Raw genomic sequence first — 23,726 nt, 5'->3', positions numbered from 1 at the left:
GTGATCTTTCTAAGGCTTTTTATCGTGTCGGTCGTGTTACTCTCTTAGAACAACTGAAGTTTTATGGAATTGATGGCTTTACGCGCACCTGGTTTTAATCACACGTAACAAACAGAATACCAAAATTCTGAAAAATCACGCATTCAGTTCTGTACAACAAATAGTCACATCAACAATTGATGAAGCACAGTAGCATGAATGTGTAGATCGGGTAGAAGGCTCAAAATTGTTGGGTGTACGTATCGATGAAAACTTGAACTGGAAGAAGCTTCTTAATTAGCTTTTGAAACAATTACTCCTAAGTTTATCTACTTTCACTCTTTGTAAAATTGCTAATCTTGAAAACAAACGAACCAACCTCCTAATACATTTCCATTGATTAATGTCCTGTGGAATAATTTTATTGGGTAACACTTCAAGGAGCTGGGCGTGTAAACTGCGCCTCACAATACATAAATTCATCATAAATAATCCATCACAATTTGAAAAGTGACGCCCATATCTACAATACTAGAGGGAAAAACGACTTTTTACCTATTGTTATAGCTGTCAGTGGCTGAAAAATGACTTCAGTACACAACAAAAATTTTTCATCGGTTGTCCAATACCATACATTGTCCAAAGGTTAGCAAAGTAAGTTTTAAATTTAACTTAAAAATTGTTTCTCCTGGTGACTCCTTTTGTTCCATTGACGAATTTCTAGATAAAGACTACTAACCAGTAAAATCAATAAAAAAGCCACCTTGTTTTTAAGCTTCGTTGCATGAGCAGGACTAAAAAATGTTTATTAATGTTAACATGTATATGTATTCTGTAAAATCATTTTGATAAGTGATACCCTCGAATGATCTATGGAACACGCAAAGAACTAAATAATTAGGCCGGGTGTGCAGCGAGAGAAGTGGAAAATGCAAGGGAAAATTCCGTCACGATATTCTGATAAGTGTGGGAAGAATAGCTGTGATATGGCTGTTTCCATCTGTCCACACACCTGGCCTTCAGACGACATTTCTTTAACCGCTTCTCTATTCTTTGTATCTGCACGAAAGCGCGTGATTGCGATCATAACACTCTTTCTGCTCTTGTTTTGATGTTCAAGGCGCCTATCTGCCCAGACGCTGACGTCAGCATCCCCGGCGGGTATAAAACAGCCGCCGCCACACACTTCCACACTGTCAGCCCTCAGTTCACAAGAACAATGGCTCGCGTTTCCTCACTGGTGAGTATTGCGTCACTTCTGCAGGGTGTGTTTGGACTTAGATGACTGATACTGCCCACTAAACTGTGTATATGACATTAGGGTTAGAAGAGGGGTGTTCCGTGTTATTTTCATCATCCTGCTATACGTAGATTTAAGGAAAAGCTTTCGTCCGCCTCTATAGCTGAAGGGTCAGCGCGGCGGATTGCCAAGCGAATGGCCCGGGTTCGGTTCTCGGCCGGGTTGGAGATCTTCTTGGCTCGGTGACTGGATGTTGCGTTCTTACAACGTTCGTATCGTCATTCACGCTTCACTAATGAGATGGCTGAATGGACACATCCTGAAAGCCAATAAAAAAGAAAAAGCTTTGACACAATGCCGCACTGCAGACTATTAACGAAGGTGCGAGCATACGGAATAGGTTCCCAAACGTGAGTGGCTCGAATACTTCTTAAGAAATGGGACCTACTACGTTGTCTCTGATGGCGAGTGTTCATCTGAGACACGGGTATCGTTAGGAATGTGATAGCACTATTACATACATACTGTACACAATTGATCTGTCGGACAGTGTGTACAGCAGTCTGTGGCTGTTCGTTGTTGATGATGTAGTGTACGGAAGGTCAAATCGTTGAGAGTAGGAGGATACAAAATGACTTAGACAAAATTTATAGCTCATATGATGAATGACAGCTACCTCTAAATGCAAAAAATGTAAGTTAATGAAGACGCCGGAGTGGGAAGGAGCGCCAGGTCCCCAGCACGAATCCTCCCGGCGGACTTGTGTCGAGGTCCGGTGAGCCGGCCAGTCTGTGAATGGTTTTTAGGTGGTTTTCCATCCGACTCGGGGAATGCGGGCTGGTTCCCGTTATTCCGCCTCAGCTACACTATGTCGGCGATTGCTGCGCAAACAAGTTCTCGACGTACCTGTACACTACCATTACTCTACCATGCAAACGTAGGGGTTACACTCGTCTGGTTTGAGACGTTCCCTGAGGGGGGGGGGGGGGGGGGGGGGTCCACCGTAGGCCGAACCGCACAATAACCCTGGGTTCGATGTGGGGCGGCGGAGGGGTGAAGTGGACTGCGGTAGACGTCGTGGGGTTGTGGACCACTGCGGCTGCGGCGGGGACGGAGCCTCTCCGTCGTTTCTAGGCCCCCGGTTAGCATACAATACAATAATGAAGATGACTAGGAAAAACTATCCGGCAATGTGCGAATGCAGCATTAGTAGCGTACTGTTTGACAATCACGGCGATTAAACATCTTGGCAGAACGTTGCTAAGTAATAAAAATGGAACGAGCATGTAAGGATTGTAGAGAGGAAGGCGAATGGTCGACTTCGGTTTATTGGGAGAATTTTAGGAAACTGCGATTCACCTGGGAACGAGGCCACGCATAGGACAGTAGTGCGACCCATTCTTGATTACTCTTAGATTGTTTGGCTCCCCACCTGGTCGGATTGAAGGCACATCGAAGTTGTTGGGAGGAGGTCTGATAGATCTGTTACAGGTAGATTAGAACAACACGCAGGTATCACGGAGTTGCTTCTGGAATTCAGAATGGGAATCGCTGGAGGGAAGGTGACTTTATTTTCGAAGAACGCTATTGAGAAAATTTAGAAAACTAGCATTTGAAGCTGACTGCGGAACGTTTCTACTACCACCACGGACCTAAGAGAAATCATGCCTCGCAGTGACGGATATAGACAGTCTGTTTTCGTCTCGCTTCATTCAGGACTGAAACATGGAAGGATATGGCTAGTAGTGACAAAAGGTATTTTCCGCCACGCATCATTCGGTGGTTTGCGGAGTACGAATGTGCATGTACATGTACGAGGGTAATCCCAAAAGTAAGGTCTCCTATTTTTTTTATAAGTACAGAACTCTGTTTGTGTGGCAGTTGCTCACACTATTACGAAGAGTGCTTCACGAGCTGTGTGTAAACATGCGCACGCCGCTCTGAGGCGCTCAGTCTTGGCTTGGCAGCCGTTGAGAATGGAGCTCCCGTTCGATATTACCGCCAAGTGCGAATTGAGCGCAGTTACTCGGTTTTTGAACGCAAAAGGCACTGCGCCGATTCTAATCCATCGCCAATTGACGGAAGTGTATGGTGAGTCGTGTATGGATGTCAAAAATGTTCGTAAGTGGTGTAGAGAGTTTGCAGCTGGTCGGATCGAAATTCAGGACGAACAAAGGAGCGGGAGACCGTCAGTTTCTGAGGGGACAGTGTTGAAGGTTGAGCAAAGCATGTGTGAAGATCGGCGGATCACCCTGGATGATCTCTGCACGTTAGTTTCTGAGGTTTCCCGAAGCACCGTTCACAGAATTTTAACAGAAACATTGAACTAGCTGAAGGTATGCGCAAGATGGGTGCCACGCATGCTGACTGAGGACCACATGCGGCAACGAGTTGATGCTTCCCGCGCATTTCTTCACCGCCTGGCAGCCGAACAGGACAACTTTCTGGACTCAATTGTCACGGATGACGAAACCTGGGCATACCACTTTACACCTGAGACCAAGCAACAATCACGCCAGTTCATAACTTTCTGAACAGGATAGTGGCGAGCTGGTACGCCGTGGGTATACATAACTGCCATAGCGCCTACAAAAATGCATCGACAGAAATGGTGATTATGTCGAAAAATAGCTACATGTTCAAGCTGTAAGCTGATGTAAACCATTGTAGAAATAAACAGGTCTATGTACTTATAAAAAAATTGGAGAACTTACTTTTGGGATTATCCTCGTAGAAGCAGTATCTCGTGACATCCGAAAACCGTTTGAATCAGTAACACAGTAATGTCAGTAGTACGGAATTCAGATGAAGTTTACGGCTTGATTGCGGATATCTTAGTACGGAGAGCGCACTTTGTTGTCGTCGACAATTATTTACAAGAGATGTAACTAACTTCAGGCGTACTTCAGGGAAGTGTTGGTGCTACTGTATTCCTACTGAATGTTAATGAACTGTTCCAGAATACCTTACACCGTTAAAGAAAATAAGTCCTTAAAATTGCAGTTGGACTTCAAAACGTCTGTAGATAAAGAAGTTAGTCCTAACGAAACAGTAAGATATGTTTCTTTGCGTACTTGATGAAAACATTGTTTCAGTATCTTGAACAACTTCTTAAAAATCTCAGAGATTTCCGTGTTACACTGTTCCATGTACTGGAAACTATTCTTCCGATATAGTGGTTACTATCTACTGTGATACGCTCCCAAGAACACTAACAGTATAAAGAATGCTTCACATAAGGTTAATAGAAAACAGCTTGTGAAGTCTTCTTTGCCTAGCTTTGTGCTCACTAGAGGATAGTGAGGACAGCATGAGTAATCCCTTAAAACATCTATAGTTAGGATTTTATGTTTGATGCAATTAAATGTTGAGACAGCCATGATTTATGTGTAAGATGACGGGACCTGTGATTTCGTATGGTTGCTTTCCAAAGTAGTGGTAGTGGTACTGAATCCAACACGCGTCGTGATTTTTAAATGTGCAGTTCCTTTCTTCCAGTGCTTAATTAATGCTAAAGGAACAAGAGATCGAATATTTGCAATGGCTGCGTCAAAACAAAAATGGACTGGCGGCCATCAAGTGGTTTATGCAAGGTGGGCCACACCAGATCGTATTAAAGAGATGTTGATCAATACTTCGGAAATAGTCAGTGCACTCGATTACTGTAAATTAACTTCCGAAGTGATGGATTTGAGTCCGTATTCGCCCGATGTGAATCCTTGCGACTACTTTCTGTTGGGCATATTAAGGGACGCTGTCTACGGGAACCATCCCACCACGCTGGACGAACTGTAATCGGCGATCTGTGTGGCGTTTGAATCCATTTCCGTTGACACACTGCAGGATGTGATGGAAAAACTGATTTTTCGTCTGCGCTACTCCGTGTTGCGAGTGGTGCACATTCCGGAAACGCTGTGATGTGGCTGGGAAGACTGCTTGCAGTGGAGGAGTTTAATTATGCACACTGATACTGTACGAGCTGAACAGCGCAGAGAGCATTCTGTTGGCAGCTTTTCGAACTGTATCGAAACTTCTGTATAAAATTCTTACAGCTTCCACAGTAAAAATAACTTTTGTTGCACTCGTCTCTTGATATTGGTTTTAGAGGTATTTAATTTTGAGATCAGGGACTCCATCGGTGGACACACTGTAAAACCAACCGGCAAAATATTTCATGCGTTTTGAGACAGGCAACCATACTTACATAATCAGCGTTGGATGTGGATGATCTATGTTGGTTTGCCTACCTTACTGTGGATGAAATATTTTCCCAGCCAGTTTCAATTTGTCCATACAGTATAAGCGGCTTATGAAGACCACCTGTCTAGTGACGAAGTCTCACAGCTAGTTCAACAGCACCTTACGCTGACCGCCATGCTACCTGAGTGACACTTGCGTGGCTGTTGTGTTACAGGTGTGCCTGATCGCTGTGGCCTGCCTGGCCCTGCTGTGTGCCTGTGAGGCTGCCTACCCTGCGGCCCACCACGGCTACCCTGCTCATGTCGGTAAGTAAATCTCATTCTGTTGCAGTAAATTCTAATGAAGCTCCAGTATTTGAGTCACGTTTGAGTCACGTTTGAGTCTCCTTTGAGTCTCCTTTGAGTCTTGGAGTCTCGTTTGAATCACGTTTGAGTCACGTTTGAGTCACGTTTGAGTCACGTTTTAGTCATTTGATGGATTAGATACTTCTGTTTCTTCCTGTAAAACACTGCTCTAAAAGTTACGAGGTGGACTGTTCTGAAGCGATAATGTGTAACGTAAGGCTCGTGGTGTACAGTTTCTAAGATACAGGTGCACTCATCACTATCATTGTCATTATCATGAGGAGTAGCAGCCGTTTCACATCCAGCCGAAAAAGTGCCTCCATACTCCTCAGTTTATTACAAAGTTCAGCTATACACAAGCAAGCTGCTGCTGCATGTTTTCAGATATCCATCCGCAGCCTTTCGTTAGGTCCTCTCTCGACCTTTTCTTACCTGGTGGATTCGTGTCGAGATTCGGTATGCTGGCCAGCCTTGTGGGTGGTTTTTCAGGCGGTTTTCCACCTACCTCGACGAATGCGGGCTGCTTCCCCTTATTCCACCTCAGTTACACTGTGTCGGCGATTGCTGCTCAAACACAGTTTCCACGTACGCGTACACCAATATTATTCTACCATGCAAACATTTAGGATTACACTCTTCTGGTATGAGACATTCCCGAGGGGTCCACTGGGGGCCGAACCGCACAATAACCCTGGGTTTGGTGTGGGGCGGCAATGGGGTGGGTGGACTGCTGTGCCCTGTTGTGGGGTTGTGAATCACTGAGGGCTACGGCGGGACGAAGCCTCTCCGTCGGTTTCAGGTCACCGGTTTAATGCAATACAATAAAATATAAATATGGCGTAGTAGTTCCTTGGTACGCCTATTATCCATTTGTATCCCACCCAAGTCGATTTTGTTTTCACTACAGCCATAACCGCTTCCAGTACAGATTTTTGTTTTCCCGTCTCTCCTGGTAATTCCCAAAATAAAACTGTCCGTTGTTCACTTTTAGAGTGATGTTTGCATTTAAAGTTCTGCCGTTAAGTCAAAACTGCAAATACGCGCATTGTAAGCTTCTATTTCAAGACACGTTGCTTGCTTTGTTTTGAACACGCTACGCTGCCACCGCTTATTTCTTCCTTTGTCCATCCATTCGCCCTTTTTAATTTGTACTATTATAGTTTACATGTATCAGTAGAGGAATTCAAGGTGACCTTTGGAAATGGATTAGAGTTCAGGGAGAAGAAATAAAAATCTTGAGATTTGCGGATGACACCGTAATTTTGTCACACAGCAAAGTACTCGTAAGAATAACTGAACACAATGGCTAGTGTCTTGAAAAGAGGCTATAAGATGAATATCAACAAAACCAAAACAAGAGTTGACGGATGTATTCGAGTTGGGCGATGCGGAGAGAATTCGGAGAACGTGAGACTAAGTGACAGAACTTTTCTGTTATTTGTCTAGTAAAATAGCTGATGTCCGAAGCAGAGGAGATATAAAATGCACGCTAAGCAAGACAAGTATTTATGAAAGGAGGAATTTGTTCATATCTAATATCAATTGAAGTGGTAGGAAGTCTTTCCTGAAGGTCTTTTGTATCGAAGTGATGGTGGTGGTGGTGGTTGTTGGGATGTTTAAGGGGGACAAACAGCTAAGGTCATCAGTCCCCCTATGGAAGTGAAACGTGGATGATATCCAGTCCAGACAAGAAGAGAATAGAATGAGATTTTCACTCTGCAGCGGAGTGTGCGGCGATATGAAACTTCCTGGCAGATTAAAACTGTGTGCCCGACCGAGACTCGAACTCGGGACCTTTGCCTTTCACGGGCAAGTGCTCTACCATCTGAGCTACCGAAGCACGACTCACGCCCGGTACTCACAGCTTTAATTCTGCCAGTATCCGTCTCCTACCTTCCTTGTGCTTCGGCAGCTCAGATGGTAGAGCACTTGCCCGCGAAAGGCAAAGGTCCCGAGTTCGAGTCTCGGTCGGGCACACAGTTTTAATCTGCCAGGAAGTTTCATATCAGCGCACACTCCGCTGCAGAGTGAAAATCTCATTCTGGAAACATCCCCCAGGCTGTGGCTAAGCCATGTCTCCGCAGTATCCTTTCTTTCAGGAGTGCTAGTTCTGCAAGGTTCGCAGGAGAGCGTCTGTAAAGTTTGGAAGGTAGGAGACGGATACTGTCAGAAGTAAAGCTGTGAGTACCGGGCGTGAGTCGTGCTTCGGTAGCTCAGATGGTAGAGCACTTGCCCGCGAAAGGCAAAGGTCCCGAGTTCGAGTCTCGGTCGGGCACACAGTTTTAATCTGCCAGGAAGTTTCAAGAAGAGAATAGGTTTGCAAATATGGATGCTACAGAAGAAATTTGGAAATTAAATGATGGACAGAATAACTAATAAGGATGTACTGAGTCAAACTGAGGAAAAAATGAATTTATGGCTTAACTTACAGAAGGGATTGGTTGGCGTGACACATCCTGAGGCATAAACAAATCGCCAGTTTGGTTATGGATGAGAATGAGAAAAAAAGTGTAGGGGGGGGGGGGGTAAAAGTTGTAGAGGGAAACGGACATGATCTAGTCAGTAGGTTCAGATGGGTGTAGGTTCCAGATGAAGAGGCTGGCACACCATGGGCTAGCATGGGGAGATGCATTAGACCACTCATCGCACTGAAGTAACAACACATCAGTTATACATTTTTTCATCATAGTGCAACTGATTTTTCAAGATTAGTTTAAAACTAGCACTATCAAATTTTTCCAGTTGTTACTGGAGTTTCTCCAAATAGGCAAATAACAGAATGTTATCACAAAGACGAATGTGTCTCAGATATGTTACGTTAACACCTGCTACTTCTTAATTTTCCCATTTTAAGGACCTCAAAATGTCGTCTGTGACTGCTGAGAATCGGTTCGGTAATAAGAAAACTCATCGCTTGAGTTGTATTTAGATTTCAATGTCTCACTTTCATGATTAAGTCTAATGCCGATATATATTCTTCAGTGTACTAACGTGTTCCGTTGCCTTGTTATTGAAGTCCAGTTAGTACTCACTTTATTGAAAATTAATCAAAAATTTTCCCGCAGTAGTTGAAGCCCAGATAAAATAATTCCTTTTCATTGCTCCGTTCTGTAATCTATATCGACATTCACGAGCACGTGCTTGGCAGAGGATAATCTCGTCCACAACGTGTAAATGGATGGCCCAATGTGCTATATCAACTTCCAAGGTGAAACTGATCATTTGCGTGATTAACTAAAGTTCCCTTTTGTAAACTGTTGGTGACAATTTTAGTTAATATCTTGCGCGCACACACTGCTGTACTGCGTGTATAAAAAAAGTCAAGTAGATTGGGTGTGAGGTACAGCTTCCTGTAGAAGCTTTAAATGTGGTATAAAAGTGCCTTTACGTCACATGCTTGTCAAATGAGAACATTAAGCGGGTTCAGTCACAAGCATCACAGATATTTTGTAGAAGTTACATCTACTCTTAACGAAAAACCTCTTTGGCAGGCCTAAGAAGTGTGGCTCAGAGCCGTGGATGATGGCAGAACAAAAGCCAGAGGTCCAGGATTCCATCTTCAGTAGCTTTTAGAAAGACTCATTTATCGTTTCTATGATACCTGGCAGTATTTGTCACTGCAAGTTGCACCGGAGTGTGGAATCTACCTTAAATTTTTTGTCTATGACAGGCTGGATGAGTCAGAACAAACGGAAGGTTGGAAGATAGACAATGACATAGAACATCCAATAGGCCCACGCCTAGTAAAGCACTGTAGTATGTGAATCAGTTTTCATGTTGAGAAATTACCTTAGGCCTAATTAGTGAACCAAAACAGGTCACCGACCTGTAGATCACAGAAGCATCAATCCTTCTCGACTTTTGCGGGTATGGGTACAGAAAGGCATTCGACACTGTTCCACATTGTCTACTAATAACGAAGAAAATATCATACGGCGCGTGCTCATGAATTTGTGACTCTCTCGATGAATTTTTGATCGATGTAATCTGTGTTATCCTGGACTGGGTACGTTTAACCGAAACAAAACTAATGTTGAATGTTCACCAGGGATGCGTCATAGGAGTTCTCGTTGCATGATTTTTCATATAGTCAGCAACACTTTCACATTGTTTGCTGACGATATTATTGTCTGTAGGAAAGTATTGTGTCTGGACTATCGTAAAGATATGCAGAACGGCGTAGGCACTGCTTTCCGTCTATAACTTCGCATATATGCAAGGTAATGTGTGTAACAAAGAGAACATAATACTATACAAGATCATAAATAAACTTCTAGAGCCTGTAATATTTGTGTAGGGTTAATAATAATAATAATACGAAGCTGCTGGGTTGGCAATTGCAAATATTCTGGAAAAGTACGGTACAACTTTACAGGGAACCGCTATCGAGACATTATTGTGGTTATTTCTAGAGTATTGTCCTTGCGTTTGGAGCCCTTATCTTCTAAACATACTTCTGCCTTTGGGAAATCGCGTTGAGTACTAGTGATCCGGTATTCCAAGAAGATAGTAAAACAAGTCAACTGCCTTTATTGGGTGTATTACGCAGGAAGAGCGAAAATAACATAACATAGGTTAGAGGGAGTAACGTGGCACTTCGTCCTGTTTCCCTTGTCCATAGGCCAATGGAACAGTACAAGCTAATGCGGTGTATTACTTCTAATAGATTTAAAGCATACATACAATACGAAGAGTGATATGAGAATTAGGACAAGGGCGAACATAGTGTTGCGTAAACATTTCTAGGGATCCTACCACTGTATTAAAGGAATGGTGTGAACTTTTGGCTATAGAACAACACGAAGCCTTTTCTATACCAGCTATATCAGAAGTGTCTAATGTAAAATGCAAAAATGCAGGACTTGTCTTACTTCGTGCTGCTGTGCCTTGGATTATTTTGTCATCTGCTCCCACGTTATCGAAAAGTAAGCGAAGGTGGCAGATAATTGACAAGAAAAATAATAAAATAGTGTTGGGAAAGAAACCAGTTTCTGTGGTGCGCTTCTTGATTTAATATCCATCAGTAAGTTTAAGAGAAAATAATTTTTACGTCTTTTTTACAGTGATAATTAGTTTCAACCTTCTAGCTGGTATTATATGTCAGATAAATCGTTAAAAATATGTGAACTGTGTTTCAGGCTACGCCAGGTTCGGCTACGGCGGCTACCCTTCGTATGGCTACCCAGCACACGGTAGCCACGGCTATGACCACCCCGCCTACGGCTACGGCAGCCAGTACGGCTATCCCGCGTATGGCTCCCACGGCGTCTACAACTGAAGAGCAGCGGTTGGTGACCCACCTCCTGTGCATGGCTGCCCACCTGACGAATACTTTCCTTTCCGCCACACCACTGCGTCCAAATTACCTGTTCCTTACTCTATGAAGGTGGTGCAGTAATAAGGAAAGAAAACTCTTACAGGAAGGTGTGCAGCACATATCTCCGTCCGGCCATCCTGATTTGGGTTTTCCGTGGTTTTCCCAAATCGCTTCAGGCGAATGCCAGGATGGTTCCTCTCCAATGGCCACGGCTTGCACATTCCCAATTTGCCCTTCAGCTGAGTTACTGCTCTAATGGCTTCAGCACTGAACTATGACGTACCTACCTTCAACCCTGTTCCACAACCTGCGGATGAAAATAGCAGCAATTGATTAATTTGATCAAGATTTCCAAATTTATTGAATAAAAACGTAAGATTTAAAAACAAGCCATCTTTTTATTTTTGTTTCCACTTCCATCTCTTTCCACGTATCATAACCGTGCATTATGATCTCATTTTTAAATGGCACTGACAATATAATAAGACAATTCTATTACTCTTAATGAAAAAGGACTGGAAAATAGATAGAAAATGAAATCATAAGAAGAAAATCTAATGGTCTCGAACATTCAAAAGGAATTGAGCAAATAATATCGAAAAATAAATAGGAAAATGAGTAATTAACAGTTGATGCGCTAGTTGAGGATAAATGCTTACACTGAATCATTACTAGATAGGCTATATGATGAAGAATATCTTACGTTTACCATTAGTCTCATCTGACAACGATGAGTACAGTAGAATGTAAAAAAAAAATTATCGAAGGATAAAACTTGTTAGACTATGCAGAAAGGTAGAAGAAAAAGAGGACATTATCATGCACGATATGAGCGATTTCGATGAATCACACTATGAAGATGGGAAATAAGTTGTCCTTCCTTCTTGGTTCTGTACCTTATTGTACGTAGCTGAGATGGTTTGGGAGCACAGGACTACCGTATAACACAAAAACAGTTCTTGTCTCAGATATCGTTGATTTGAATCGTTGTTGACGCAAAAAAAGAAAAAAAGGACTGTAACATGGAACTCCGCTCCTTTAAGAAATGCGTACCACATAAACTGTGAAGTTCGATTCTATACAGAGTTATAAAGTATGCCACAAACGCTGATATAGATCCCTATCGAAATTGTGTCCTTTCGTAGTTACTTTCAGGAGAAACAAAGAGGAAACAAGGAAACACTTCTACGGTTTGTAAGTAAGTGATGATTTATTCCTCCTAATTTGTGTCTATTCTGGTATTATATTTGGTTACATTTATGGTTTAGCCTAAACCTCCTACAAAGACTGACGCAAAAGGTATCTTCACTGCATCTCCACGTAACTTTCAGCAGCCATTCGTGAAATAAAACATTGATGCAGTTATTAGCAACAGCACAGCACCCTTAAAGATACTTACCAGACCATTAGATTTACGAAGTATATGGCAAGTTGTACCAACATGAAGAGACGATTATAAATTTAGAGCTCTCCATAGAGTGTTCATTAGATCTTGCAATTTCGTATCGAATATGTTCTAAAAATTTATAAGTAGTAAGTTAAGAAGTTGTGGTTGACAGGTCACTTATGTTAGAGGTCGCCAAGCCACCCTAAGAACAAACTAAATTCCCCCATATAACAATTTAGGCAGAAGGCCATACAAAACACAAAACCTTAAATAATCTAAAACATTCCTCTCATAGGGACTTAAAATTGAAAGGTCAGCTGGTAAACTAGTTGCTGCCGTCTTTTCATGATATAAATGATGTTTAGTTGTAATGTTTGTCATAACCATCACGCACTGATGACTCTTCTGTCAGCATGAGGAGCATCTGTGTTGTAGAATACTGACTTACAAGGTGTCATGTAAAAATTGCTTCCTGTAGCCTCAATAGGCCATGCTATTGGCTAGATTGACCACAGATCTCTGCCCCTTACATCCAGCCATTCTTCCTTTCAGTGGCGCGTGACCCTACGCTTCACCAACGAGATGAATGCATTTACTGGGACGGTACATTCTTCCATAGTGTGTCATCTTTACTGCTTTTTCTTCTGCTCCATTTTGTTTATTCCCTCCTGTCCTGGTACCCAGTACAATTTCTGTTAATTGCTCTTTCCATGAGGTGGGGAGGGAAGTCCACGACGATCTGCGTGCGCATATCTTTTGGGTTCAAGAGCTAAATAGACTGAACGGTACTTAGTCAGAACGAATGCGACTCTTGAGGTCAGATTCAGGGAGTACTGAAGAGTAACCATCCGTATGTGCTATTAAGTTTGTGCAGCGTTTCACTAAAGTAATGCCGGCCGAAGTGGCCGTGCGGTTAAAGGCGCTGCAGTCTGGAACCGCAAGACCGCTACGGTCGCAGGTTAGAATCCTGCCTCGGGCATGGATGTTTGTGATGTCCTTAGGTTAGTTAGGTTTAACTAGTTCTAAGTTCTAGGGGACTAATGACCTCAGCAGTTGAGTCCCATAGTGCTCAGAGCCATTTGAACCATTTTGAACTAAAGTAATGTAAAATATTGATTTTGAGAAGTCTGTGTGGGTACATTTCTTGCAGTATCTCAACTATTTGATTTACATTGTCCCTCCTGAGTAACCACGCAGGTGAGGACTCCGTTTTTAGTTTCAGACATACATTCGGTTGCAGCAATTGCCATTAGTTCTTACTTTGCGCGGTGGCCGCGTTACTAGAGGTCGATTTGCGAAGATGTGATCCATTGCAGAGCTAACAAGATGCAGGTAAATGTGGGATGACCAGGAAGAGCTGCCACTGGATCGCAAGTTATGGCTCATAAGTCTCAGAACGGTGGGAGATTGGAAGCCTGGTCGCAGGTGCGCCTGTCATCCGTCTAATCCCTCATGGTGAGCAACGACAATGATTTTAGGGTATTAACTCTTTTTCCAATTGCACATGCACAATTCCACATGCACAAAATATTCTGTTGCGCAGTTCTTTGTCTATAGAGTGGACTTTGGGTCTAAAATATTCAGTGACCTTATGATTTTGTCTCTCGGTTTCTAAAGTCCTAAACCGATGTTAGTACATTCTCTAACAGTGGGGAAACGTCATATACTTTTAAAATCCCTAATACAGAGTTCAAATACATCAGAAATGTAACGAGAACTGTTAAAATCGTTACAGTTTTCCCTTAAGCGAACAGTTTTCTCTTAAGCGAACTTTCTGAGCTGTGCCTAGCAAGCGGTTGTTATAAGGCAGGATGTAGAGAATAAAATGGAGAAACCGTCGACGAATAGTGAGCATTGGATGTGGCTCTTCATTGTAAAAGTTACGGCATTAATAGCTTATTGCAAATATAGTGGAGCGTAAAAAGGAACCCAAAGCCATCGATTATTTAGTCGATCCGGGTTTACAATTATTGTACGCTTTTAGTGAGAAAAGCTGTGTGCAGCAGCAGATGAATCACGGCAACCTTTCAGAGTCTAAACACTGTTCAGTCCTAATTACAGAAGTTTATTCATCCAGAGCGCATAAAGATACACAGTAGTTAATAGTTTCAGCGAAATGAAAGTGCTATATCCAGATCGTCCGTATAGAACATTCTTTTTACGGAGACAGTCCATTTTGTCGACCGTTACATTAACTTGAAATGACTGTAACGTACATATAGGAACAATTATGGAAAATTCTAACATTAGAGCAAAATAAAATCTAATAATTTTTTTGATAATGCGGAGCCACAGTCATAATATATTTTTCCTCAAAGTCAGTACCGCCATTAGACTATTGTTTATTTACAGTGTTACATTTACACTTACACAATCATGATTTCGGCTTCAAAGTGCCATTATCAAGTGTTTTAAGTGTTACAAATTGCCTAAGATTGCATGCTGTCGTATTAAAATACACTATTAGACACATTGTCTAAGAGTCGGTATTTCTGGCAGTACTCAGTAATGAAACAAAGCAGTAGGCTCTGCTCCGATCCGTAGAACGCCAGGTTCGTTTCTGTTTTCAGCACGGCGATATGTAGATATGTAGTTTTGTTTCACGTTCCACTGGTAGAACTGTCAAGAAAAGAAGATTTCAGTCTGCATCTCTGTTTTTCGCACGGAGGAAGAATGCACACCACACAATCATAAAGGAAACGCAAGAACTAAGCACCCACTCCTTCCCCCACTCCACCCGCCCTTGCACACTAACACAAAGAGAGAGAATATATCTAATCTGAGTTGTAGCTACAGGAGAATCGTAGAAGTACGCTGACGTTAATTTGTAGTGTATGGTCGCAACAGCAAAGAACGAAAATGCTCGTAAATAATACAGATTTAATATTTCAGAAGAAGTATCACAGTGTTGTGTGCAACAAACAAACAAAATTAGACAAATCGTAGCAAAAAACGGACAGACGTGCCTCTCCACAGCATGTTCTAGGAACTATCTTGTGCTTGAAAACAGGTGAAACGCGTCTGGGAGAAAGAAATAGAGCGCAGCGAGATAAGGCGTTTTTTATTTACAAAACAAATATTACTTGATGTTTGTATGGAAACAGGAATTCAAGATGTATGGTTTGTTATCCATTGCAAGGAAAGAATTTGTTTTAGGGCCTAAATGAACATTTCTGGCAGTTACATTCCTGCAAGGGTGGTGCTCCACTGCATCTCCACAACGATGTTATTGAGTTCTTGGATACTAAGCTACTGCGACGATGGATCGCTTGTGAAACAGATGGCAGCCTCCAGTTGCTGGCATGACCCCAACATTGTCCGGACCTAATACCTGTGCGATTACATCAAAGACATTGTTTTCAAGCTTCCACTTCTCACAACGTCATTGACTTGTGAGAACACATCAGGACAATTGTGACTGGCAACGACGCGTACACTTTGGGGCGAGTGTGGAAAGAATTGGGGACCAACGGTTCACACACTGGACTGCAAACACATCACAAAAAACTTCTTGAGTTGCTGTTTCCAAACATATAATCAGACAACACCTAACATCAATACAGACATTCTCCTCTATCACTTGGATGTGTCGAGATAATATTGAATAATCCTGTATTGCTATAGCACAACGTGTTCCAATGTAAAGAATGATATGGTCCTACAGGTCTTTTGTTCCTTCGAGCTTCTTCTTGGTTTCTGTGATCATGGAAGTATTTATTTTATTTTCTTTGAGAATTCTGTTATGTTCTATTTTATTCTAGTCCCACTTCATTCCATGTGGCCACATTTAGTATGACCGTTAACAGCTTTTTAATGACCTAATTCATGCCTGGTCGTTTTCCATGTCCGACGCTGTTCTGAGGCTTTCTCATTGAGCCTCGGAACAAGAAGGCTGAACTATAGTATCCTCATAACCATTTATTCGAATATTTCATAAACGATTCCAGCGCACGCAGTAAGTGGAAAACAAGGAAAATTGCTACGCTTTTATTAATTCAGTGTGTGCCACATCAAGGCAGACTTCCAATATTCTCGTCTTTTACCTAGACTAATCAGAATACGAACAACCATCAGCTGTACAGGGGAATGACGGCAACGTAATTTGTGCCGGACCAGGACTCGAACCTGGATTTCCCGGTTAACGCCAGCGGTTGCCTTAGCCGCCTCAACCTAACTGTCAATAGTAGACTGTGAAAGTTGTCCATTTGTAGTTGGTTGTACGCGAAAACTGTGTGTAACTCAATTTCTTGCTAACAATCTGAAAACTATCTGATTTCTAAATTCCGATTACAGATTCAGATATAGAATCGGCGTAGTTACCCCACTTTTGTACATGTACTTATTTATTCAGATTACCTTTTACGAATGCCATTTTAGTTAATTTGAAATACATTTGACTGTCTGTAAATTACATTCAATAAAAGAACGATTCACAAGAATGTTCATTATGAACAACTTATGTAATTTAAATGTACCCTGTTAGAAAAACGCACATGTTGAATTTACATCACATTTAACTAATTGAAAATTGTTCCTAATATTCTGTCAGAAATGTTCATTTAGGCCCAACAACAAATCCTTTCCTTGCAGTGGATAACTTGACTCTGCTCTGGCAGCACGGACACAATGATGATCTGAAATAAATCACTGTGCGGCAGTCTTTCATATTCTTGCTGTTGTAATCTTCAGTCCGAAGACTGGTTTGATGCAGCTGCCCAAGCTACTCTATCCTGTGCAAGTCTCTTCACCTCCGAGTATCTACTGCAACCTACATTTCCCTGCTTACTGTATTCATCTCTTGGTCTCTCTCTGCAATTTTTACCCCTCTCTCCACCCCCCCACCCCCCACCCTTGCTGCCCTCCAGTACTAAATTAGTGAGACCTTGATGTCTCAGAATGTGTCCAACCAACTGATCCCTTCTTCTAGTCAGGTTGTGCCACAAATTTATTTTCTCGCCAATACTATTCAGTACTTCCTCATTAGTTATATGATCTACCCATCCGATCTTCAGCATTCTTCTGTAGCACCACATTTCAAAGGCTCCTATTCTCTTGTTGTCTAAACTGTTTATCGTCCATGATTCACTTCCATACACGGCTACACTCCACACAGGTACTTTCAGAAAGGACTTCCTGAGACTCGATATTAACAAATTTCTCTTCTTCAGACACGCATTTCTTGCCATTGCCAGTCTACATTTTATATCCTCCCTACTTCGACCATCATGAGTTAATTTGCTGCCCAAATAGCAAAACTCATCTACTACTTTAAGTGTATCATTTCCTAATCAAGTTCCCTCAGCACCACCCGCTTGAATTCGACTAATTTTCCATTATCCTCGTTTTTCTTTTGTTGATGTTCATCTTATATCCTCTTTTCAAGACATTGTCTATTCTGTTCAACTGCTGTTTCAAGTCCTTTGCTGTCTCTAACAGAATTATAATGTGATCGGCAAACCTCGAAGTTTTTGTTTTTCTTCTCTCTGTACTTTAATTTCTGCTCCAAATTTTTCTTTTGTTTGCTCGGTATACAGACTGAATAACATCAGGGATAGGCTATAACGGTGTCTCACTCCCTTCTCAATCACTGTTACCCTTTCGTGTCCCTCGACTCTTATAACTGCCATCTGCTTTCTCTATTTTACCTCGGCCACCTTTAGAATTTGAAAGAGAGTATTCCAATCAACATTGTCAACAGCTGTCTCCAAGTCTACAAATGCTATAAACGTAGGTTTGCCTTTCCTTAAGCTATCTTCTGTGAGAAGTCGTATGATCAGTTTTGCCTCATCTGTTCCTAGATTTCTCCCAAATCCTAACTAATATTTCTCGAGATCAGCTTCTACCAGTTTCCCCTTTCTTCTGTAAAGAATTCTTGCTAGTATTTAGCAACCGGGACAAACTAAATTGATAGTTTGGTAATTTTCACGCCTGTCTGCTCCTGCTTTCTCTAGAATTGGAGTTATTATATTATTCTTGAAGTCTGAGGGTATTTCGCCTGTCTCATATACCTTGTACATTAGATCCAAGAGTTTTGTCATAGTTGGCTCTTCCAAGGCTATCAGAAGTTCTAACGGAATATTGTCTACTGAGGCCTTATTGCGACTTAGGTCTTCCAGTGCTCTGTCAAATTCTTCACGCAGTGTCTTGCCTCCCATCTCATCTTCACCTACGTTCTCTATCATTTCCATAGTATTGTCCTCAAATACATCCCTTAACTATCTGAGTAATTTCTTTTATTTCATTACACATTTCTTCAGTCTCTTCATCATCTGCGAAGGTAGTTGGCATATCAATTTGTACTACTGTGGTGGGTGTGGGCTTCGTGTCTGTCTTGGCTACAATAATACGTTCACTGTGCTGTTCATAGCAGCTTATCCGCGTTCCTGTGCTACACAATTAAGACTTCAAGAGAAGTACTTGTAGCCGTTCTACAATGAACAAAGGAACTAGCTTTTATAAAATGTGTGAGCGAACCAGCGATGAGCAGCTGCGCCCCCTCCCTGCATCTAGCCTATACCTACTGGAGTAACCAGGATAGGGAGAGCAGACCGGGCATCCCGACCGCTATGATTCCAGTGTTTTAAGTTCCCTTCTGCGCAGTACGCAGGTTGGTCATAATTAAACTTTTGAAACTTTAGCCAGTGTAGATACAAAACTATTTACGGAATGGGTACCCAACTTTATAGCAACACAATACATTAAATGTATTCGCAATTGCGAATATGGGCAGCCATAGCCTGTAGAATGAAATGACGACAATGAAAATTTATGTCGGGTCTTGACTCGAATCCGGATTTCTCGCTTATCACGAGCGGTCGCCTTTGGCTATAAGTGTACTACTCACGGCCAGACCGAAACTTCCATATGTTATCAAGCATGCGTCTACAACCTTTACTCGTACATCCATTATGTACGGGGTGATTATAATTAAACTTTCAACCCGCTGTAGAAATATCACCACTGCTCAGAATGACATCACATTCCAACGGAATATTATCGGAGAAGGAGGAAAACGTGTGGCAGAAAAAAATAAATAGTTACAAAATGTATCAATAAATGGCGCTGTAAGCATCATAATGTAATAGTCGGCCACTAAAAATAAGAAATGGATCATACAACAATGCATAAGGTGTACGTTTGACATCAAGCAAACAATACTACTTAATGTGCATGGGTGTACATGTGATATACTGTTAGTTACGTAAGCCCATCCAATACGGCAAGGCCATTTCGTATAGGATGGGAAAAATCAATTTTTAACTGTGCTGAGGCCAAAAGCCGCATAAAAAGCATCAGTCACATCGGTTTTTAATTGTCCTAAGGTCAAAACCAGTATAAAAAGCACCAATCAAAATCAAATCGGATTATTAATTACCGTGTGACTGGCACAAAACGTGTTCAGTACGCTGTCCACCGTTTTCTGCAACAAGTTGAAATCGAGAAACAGCATGTTCCACAACTGATCGAAGTGTTTCCGAGATCACGTTCATAATGTGCTACGCAATGCGTGGCTTCAATGCAGCTAAGTTTGCAATCGGAACACTAAACACAACATCTTTCAGGTAGCACCACAGCCAGAAGTCACACAGAGTAAGATCACCGGCCGTTGTGACCGAGCGGTTCTAGGCGCTTCAGTCTGGAACCGCGCGATCGCTACGGTCGCAGGTTTGAATCCTGCCTCGGACATGGATGTGTGTGATGTCTTTAGGTTAGCTAGGTTTAAGTAGATCTAAGTTCTTGGGGACTGATGACCTCAGATGTTAAGTCCCATAGTGCTCAGAGCCATTTGAACCATTTGATTAAGATCAGGTAATAGGGATGGACAAGCTGTAGGGAAACGGAGGCTGATAATTCTAGCATTTCCGAAATGGCGCTTCAGCAGCTACTTAACTGGACTTGCGATGTGTGGAGGTGCGCCATCTTGGAAAAAGGTATGTTCCCATCCACATATCCAGGCTTTTGATGAACTGGAATGACGTGGTTGCACAAAAGACACTCATAGCGCTTACCAGTGACGGTACAAGTAACAGGACCGGAAGCTCCTGTCTCTCGGAAAAAATATGGCCCTATAAAAAAATGTAAATGTCGTGTGACTAGGGCCTCCCATCGTGTAGACCGTTCGCCAGGTGCAAGTCTTTCGATTTGACGCCACTTTGGCGACTTGGGCGTCGATGGGGATGAAATAATGATGATTAGGACAACACAACACCCAGTCCCTGAGTGGAGAATATCCCCGACCTAGCCAGAAATCGAACCGGGCCCTTAGGATTGACATATGGCCCTATGATAAATGGTCATAAACCAGCACCACACAGTAATCTTTTCAGGATGAAATGGTACTGGTTGATTTGCGTGTGAATTTTCTGTTGCCTATATTCGACAATTCTGTGTATTGACATATCCTGTCAGATGAAAGTGGGATTCGTCTGTCCATAAAATCTTTCAAGGCCAATCATTATCCTCTTCCATGGGAGCAAGAAATTCTAAAACAAAGGTCTCTCTGGCTGGCAGGTCAACAGGAAGCAACTCGTGCACATGGGTAACTTTGAATGGGTAGCAAAGAAGGATGTTTCGTAGGATTTTACGCACCGTCCTCAAGGGGATTGTCCAATGTTCGGGCAATTCTCCGTGTACTACATGTACGCACACCACCACTCGTCTCCCCCTGCACTGCTGTGGCCACTGCTTCCACTGACGTCGAATTAATTCGTTTCCTCCCTCTACCAGGTTGCACACCAAAAGAACCCGTCTTTTCGAATTTCCGTATCATTTTCTCCACACCCACGGTAGTCATCGGACCAACGTCGTTTTTCAAACCTTTCAGTGTCTGGAAGTTCTGCAGAGCGACGTGTGCAGAGTCATCATTCTTGTAATACAGATTTACAAGCAGAGCGCGATCCTACATTGAGACAGCCATGGCTAACATCGCAGACTCGAAAGGAGGAAAAGCCGTGTACCCGGCGTGTTTATACCAACTTCAGTGGGTCGTGCGCATGACAGGTTCTTTCATTTACGTATTATGATGCATAAAGCGCCATCTACTGATCAATTTTCACATTATTTTTTTTCTGCTATAATTTTTTCCCCTTCTTCGATAATATTCCGTTGCAATTTGACGTCAGTTTGACCAGTGCATTTATTTCTACAGCGTTTCGAACGTTTAACTTTAATTATAATCACTCTGTATATTTCCGTACATGTAAGACATTTTACTTGAAAGTCGAATGCCAAGTTTCGGCGTATAAATACCATATTGCAGCGCCTGTGTCATTTTGAACTACGATGAGTGTCCAAAAGACCTTTGCATCGTAATTCAGAATAACACAGGCACTGCAATGCCATATTACAGCAATGATGTTCAAACTGCGCCGCAATGTTGGTTGCATGACATGGAGCTAGGCGCCGGTGCTGCTACAGCAACATAGGATTGAAACACAAGCGTCAGTACACATTACAGTTGCATACAGGCAACATGAATCTGTACAGTGTGAGGAGGGCTCTACTTGTAAAGCTGTTTTATTAATGTGGTGTCACCGCCAGACACCACACTTGCTAGGTGGTAGCCTTTAAATCGGCCGCGGTCCGTTAGTATACGTCGGACCCGCATGTCGCCACTGTCAGTGATTGCAGACCGAGCGCCGCCACACGGCAGGTCTAGAGACACTTCTTAGCACTCGCCCCAGTTGTACAGACGACTTTGCTAGCGATGCTACACTGACAACTACGCTCTCATTTGCCGAGACGATAGTTAGCATAGCCTTCAGCTACGTCATTTGCTACGACCTAGCAAGGCGCCATTACCAGTATATTGAGATTGCACTTATGTATCATCAAGACTTTATTCCAATTATGGAATAAAGTTGAGTATTCCAAGAGCTTCGTACTTTATTTATTAGACTCAACTCCTTTAACTGTTCCAGACCTCACGCCAGTCTGCGTGAGCTTAACGCGTGCATTTCGGCCTCCTCTAGCTACACGGTGTTGGCTCTTCTGCCAACACATCAATTAAAACAACACCAATAGTGCTGTTCCTCTTCGACAATACTGACGCATTAAAAAAATACCGAGAGTTTATCTTTCCATACCCGGGCTCAGGAACATAATTCGAAAGTTCGGATTAAAGGTATGTGGAATGAGTGTTTCGACAACAACGTCGAGTTTTGGGAAAATGCATTTAGAAAAATTCAGAGTTTGTCGTTTAATATTGTGTATAAAAATTGAGGTAATGCGTATAAAACTATTTTCAGTCGTTTTTTTTTTTTAAATTACGGCATACGATGTTCTCCACGGTGTTTGTGAGACGCGAAACATGCCTGATTAGCCTGCCTTGCCAGAGATATAATTGAGCATGAGAGTTACTTTTCCTGTTGGCTATACTGCAAGACAGTTGACAATCGATTTCGCACCATTTGCAATGTTCCCTTTGTGAGTAAATTCATGTGCTTCTTGTGAAAGCTTTATTTGATGAAATCATCGAGTATTCTTCCCTTCAGCAAGCCAAGGCCTAGTCTCAAGGCATTTAAAAAGCGTGTACCTTAGTGGAGGAATGTAAAGGGTGCCCAGAATTAGTCTCATTCATCCCCTAAACCATTATTTGACGTCCCAGCAGCGTCTAATCTCTGCAGTGGTAGTGGTACACTGAGTATTTCTGTTGCCACTACACCTGAAAGTACTTCAAAAAGAAAAGTACCAGGAAGCGAAGAATAATACGAGGAACAAAGTCTACAAAACAATATGGAAGACTTGATTTTGCCGGCCGCGGTGGTCTAGCGGTTCTAGGCGCTCAGTCCGGAACCGCGCGACTGCTACGGTCGCAGGTTCGAATCCTGCCTCGGGCGTGGATGTGTGTGATGTCCTTAGGTTAGTTAGGTTTAAGTAGTTCTAAGTTCTAGGGGACTGATGACCACAGATGTTAAGTCCCATAGTTCTCAGAGCCATTTTTGAAGACCTGATTTTTAACTGAAAACGAACATAATATAGGAATTGCTTGTGAATTCTAGTTGATGTGCAATTATTGCAAACACAGTGTCACATTTTTTCAGTTCCCCACACGCTACTGTAGATACAGGTAAACTATGCGATATAAACATTAGACTGGTTTGTGGATTACGGTAGACAGGTAAGGGCAGGGCTGCAGATACCATGTTATGTGGTGCGATGAACTCCCTGCTCCACCTTCAAAATTTGCAAACATATAATTGAAATAGGCTCTACTGTTGAAGATGTAGCACAGGAAAAAATGAAAGACGCTGCTGGGGA

The 23,726-nt window shown here is 42.3% G+C and overlaps 1 protein-coding gene across 1 annotated transcript; it reads left to right on the top strand.

The window, feature by feature from the left end:
• Nucleotides 1-1,186: 1,186 nt before the first annotated feature.
• Nucleotides 1,187-11,385, top strand: LOC124546016 (prisilkin-39-like). The gene is made up of 3 exons (XM_047124985.1): nt 1,187-1,219; nt 5,634-5,724; nt 10,902-11,385. The coding sequence occupies exons 1-3, from the start codon at nt 1,199-1,201 to the stop codon at nt 11,039-11,041; spliced, it is 252 nt and encodes an 83-aa protein (XP_046980941.1). The 5' UTR covers nt 1,187-1,198; the 3' UTR covers nt 11,042-11,385.
• Nucleotides 11,386-23,726: the final 12,341 nt, after the last annotated feature.

The sequence above is a fragment of the Schistocerca americana genome, chromosome 8, assembly GCF_021461395.2.
Source record: "Schistocerca americana isolate TAMUIC-IGC-003095 chromosome 8, iqSchAmer2.1, whole genome shotgun sequence".
Classification (NCBI taxonomy): domain Eukaryota; kingdom Metazoa; phylum Arthropoda; class Insecta; order Orthoptera; family Acrididae; genus Schistocerca; species Schistocerca americana.
This window is presented reverse-complemented; position numbering and strand designations above follow the sequence as displayed.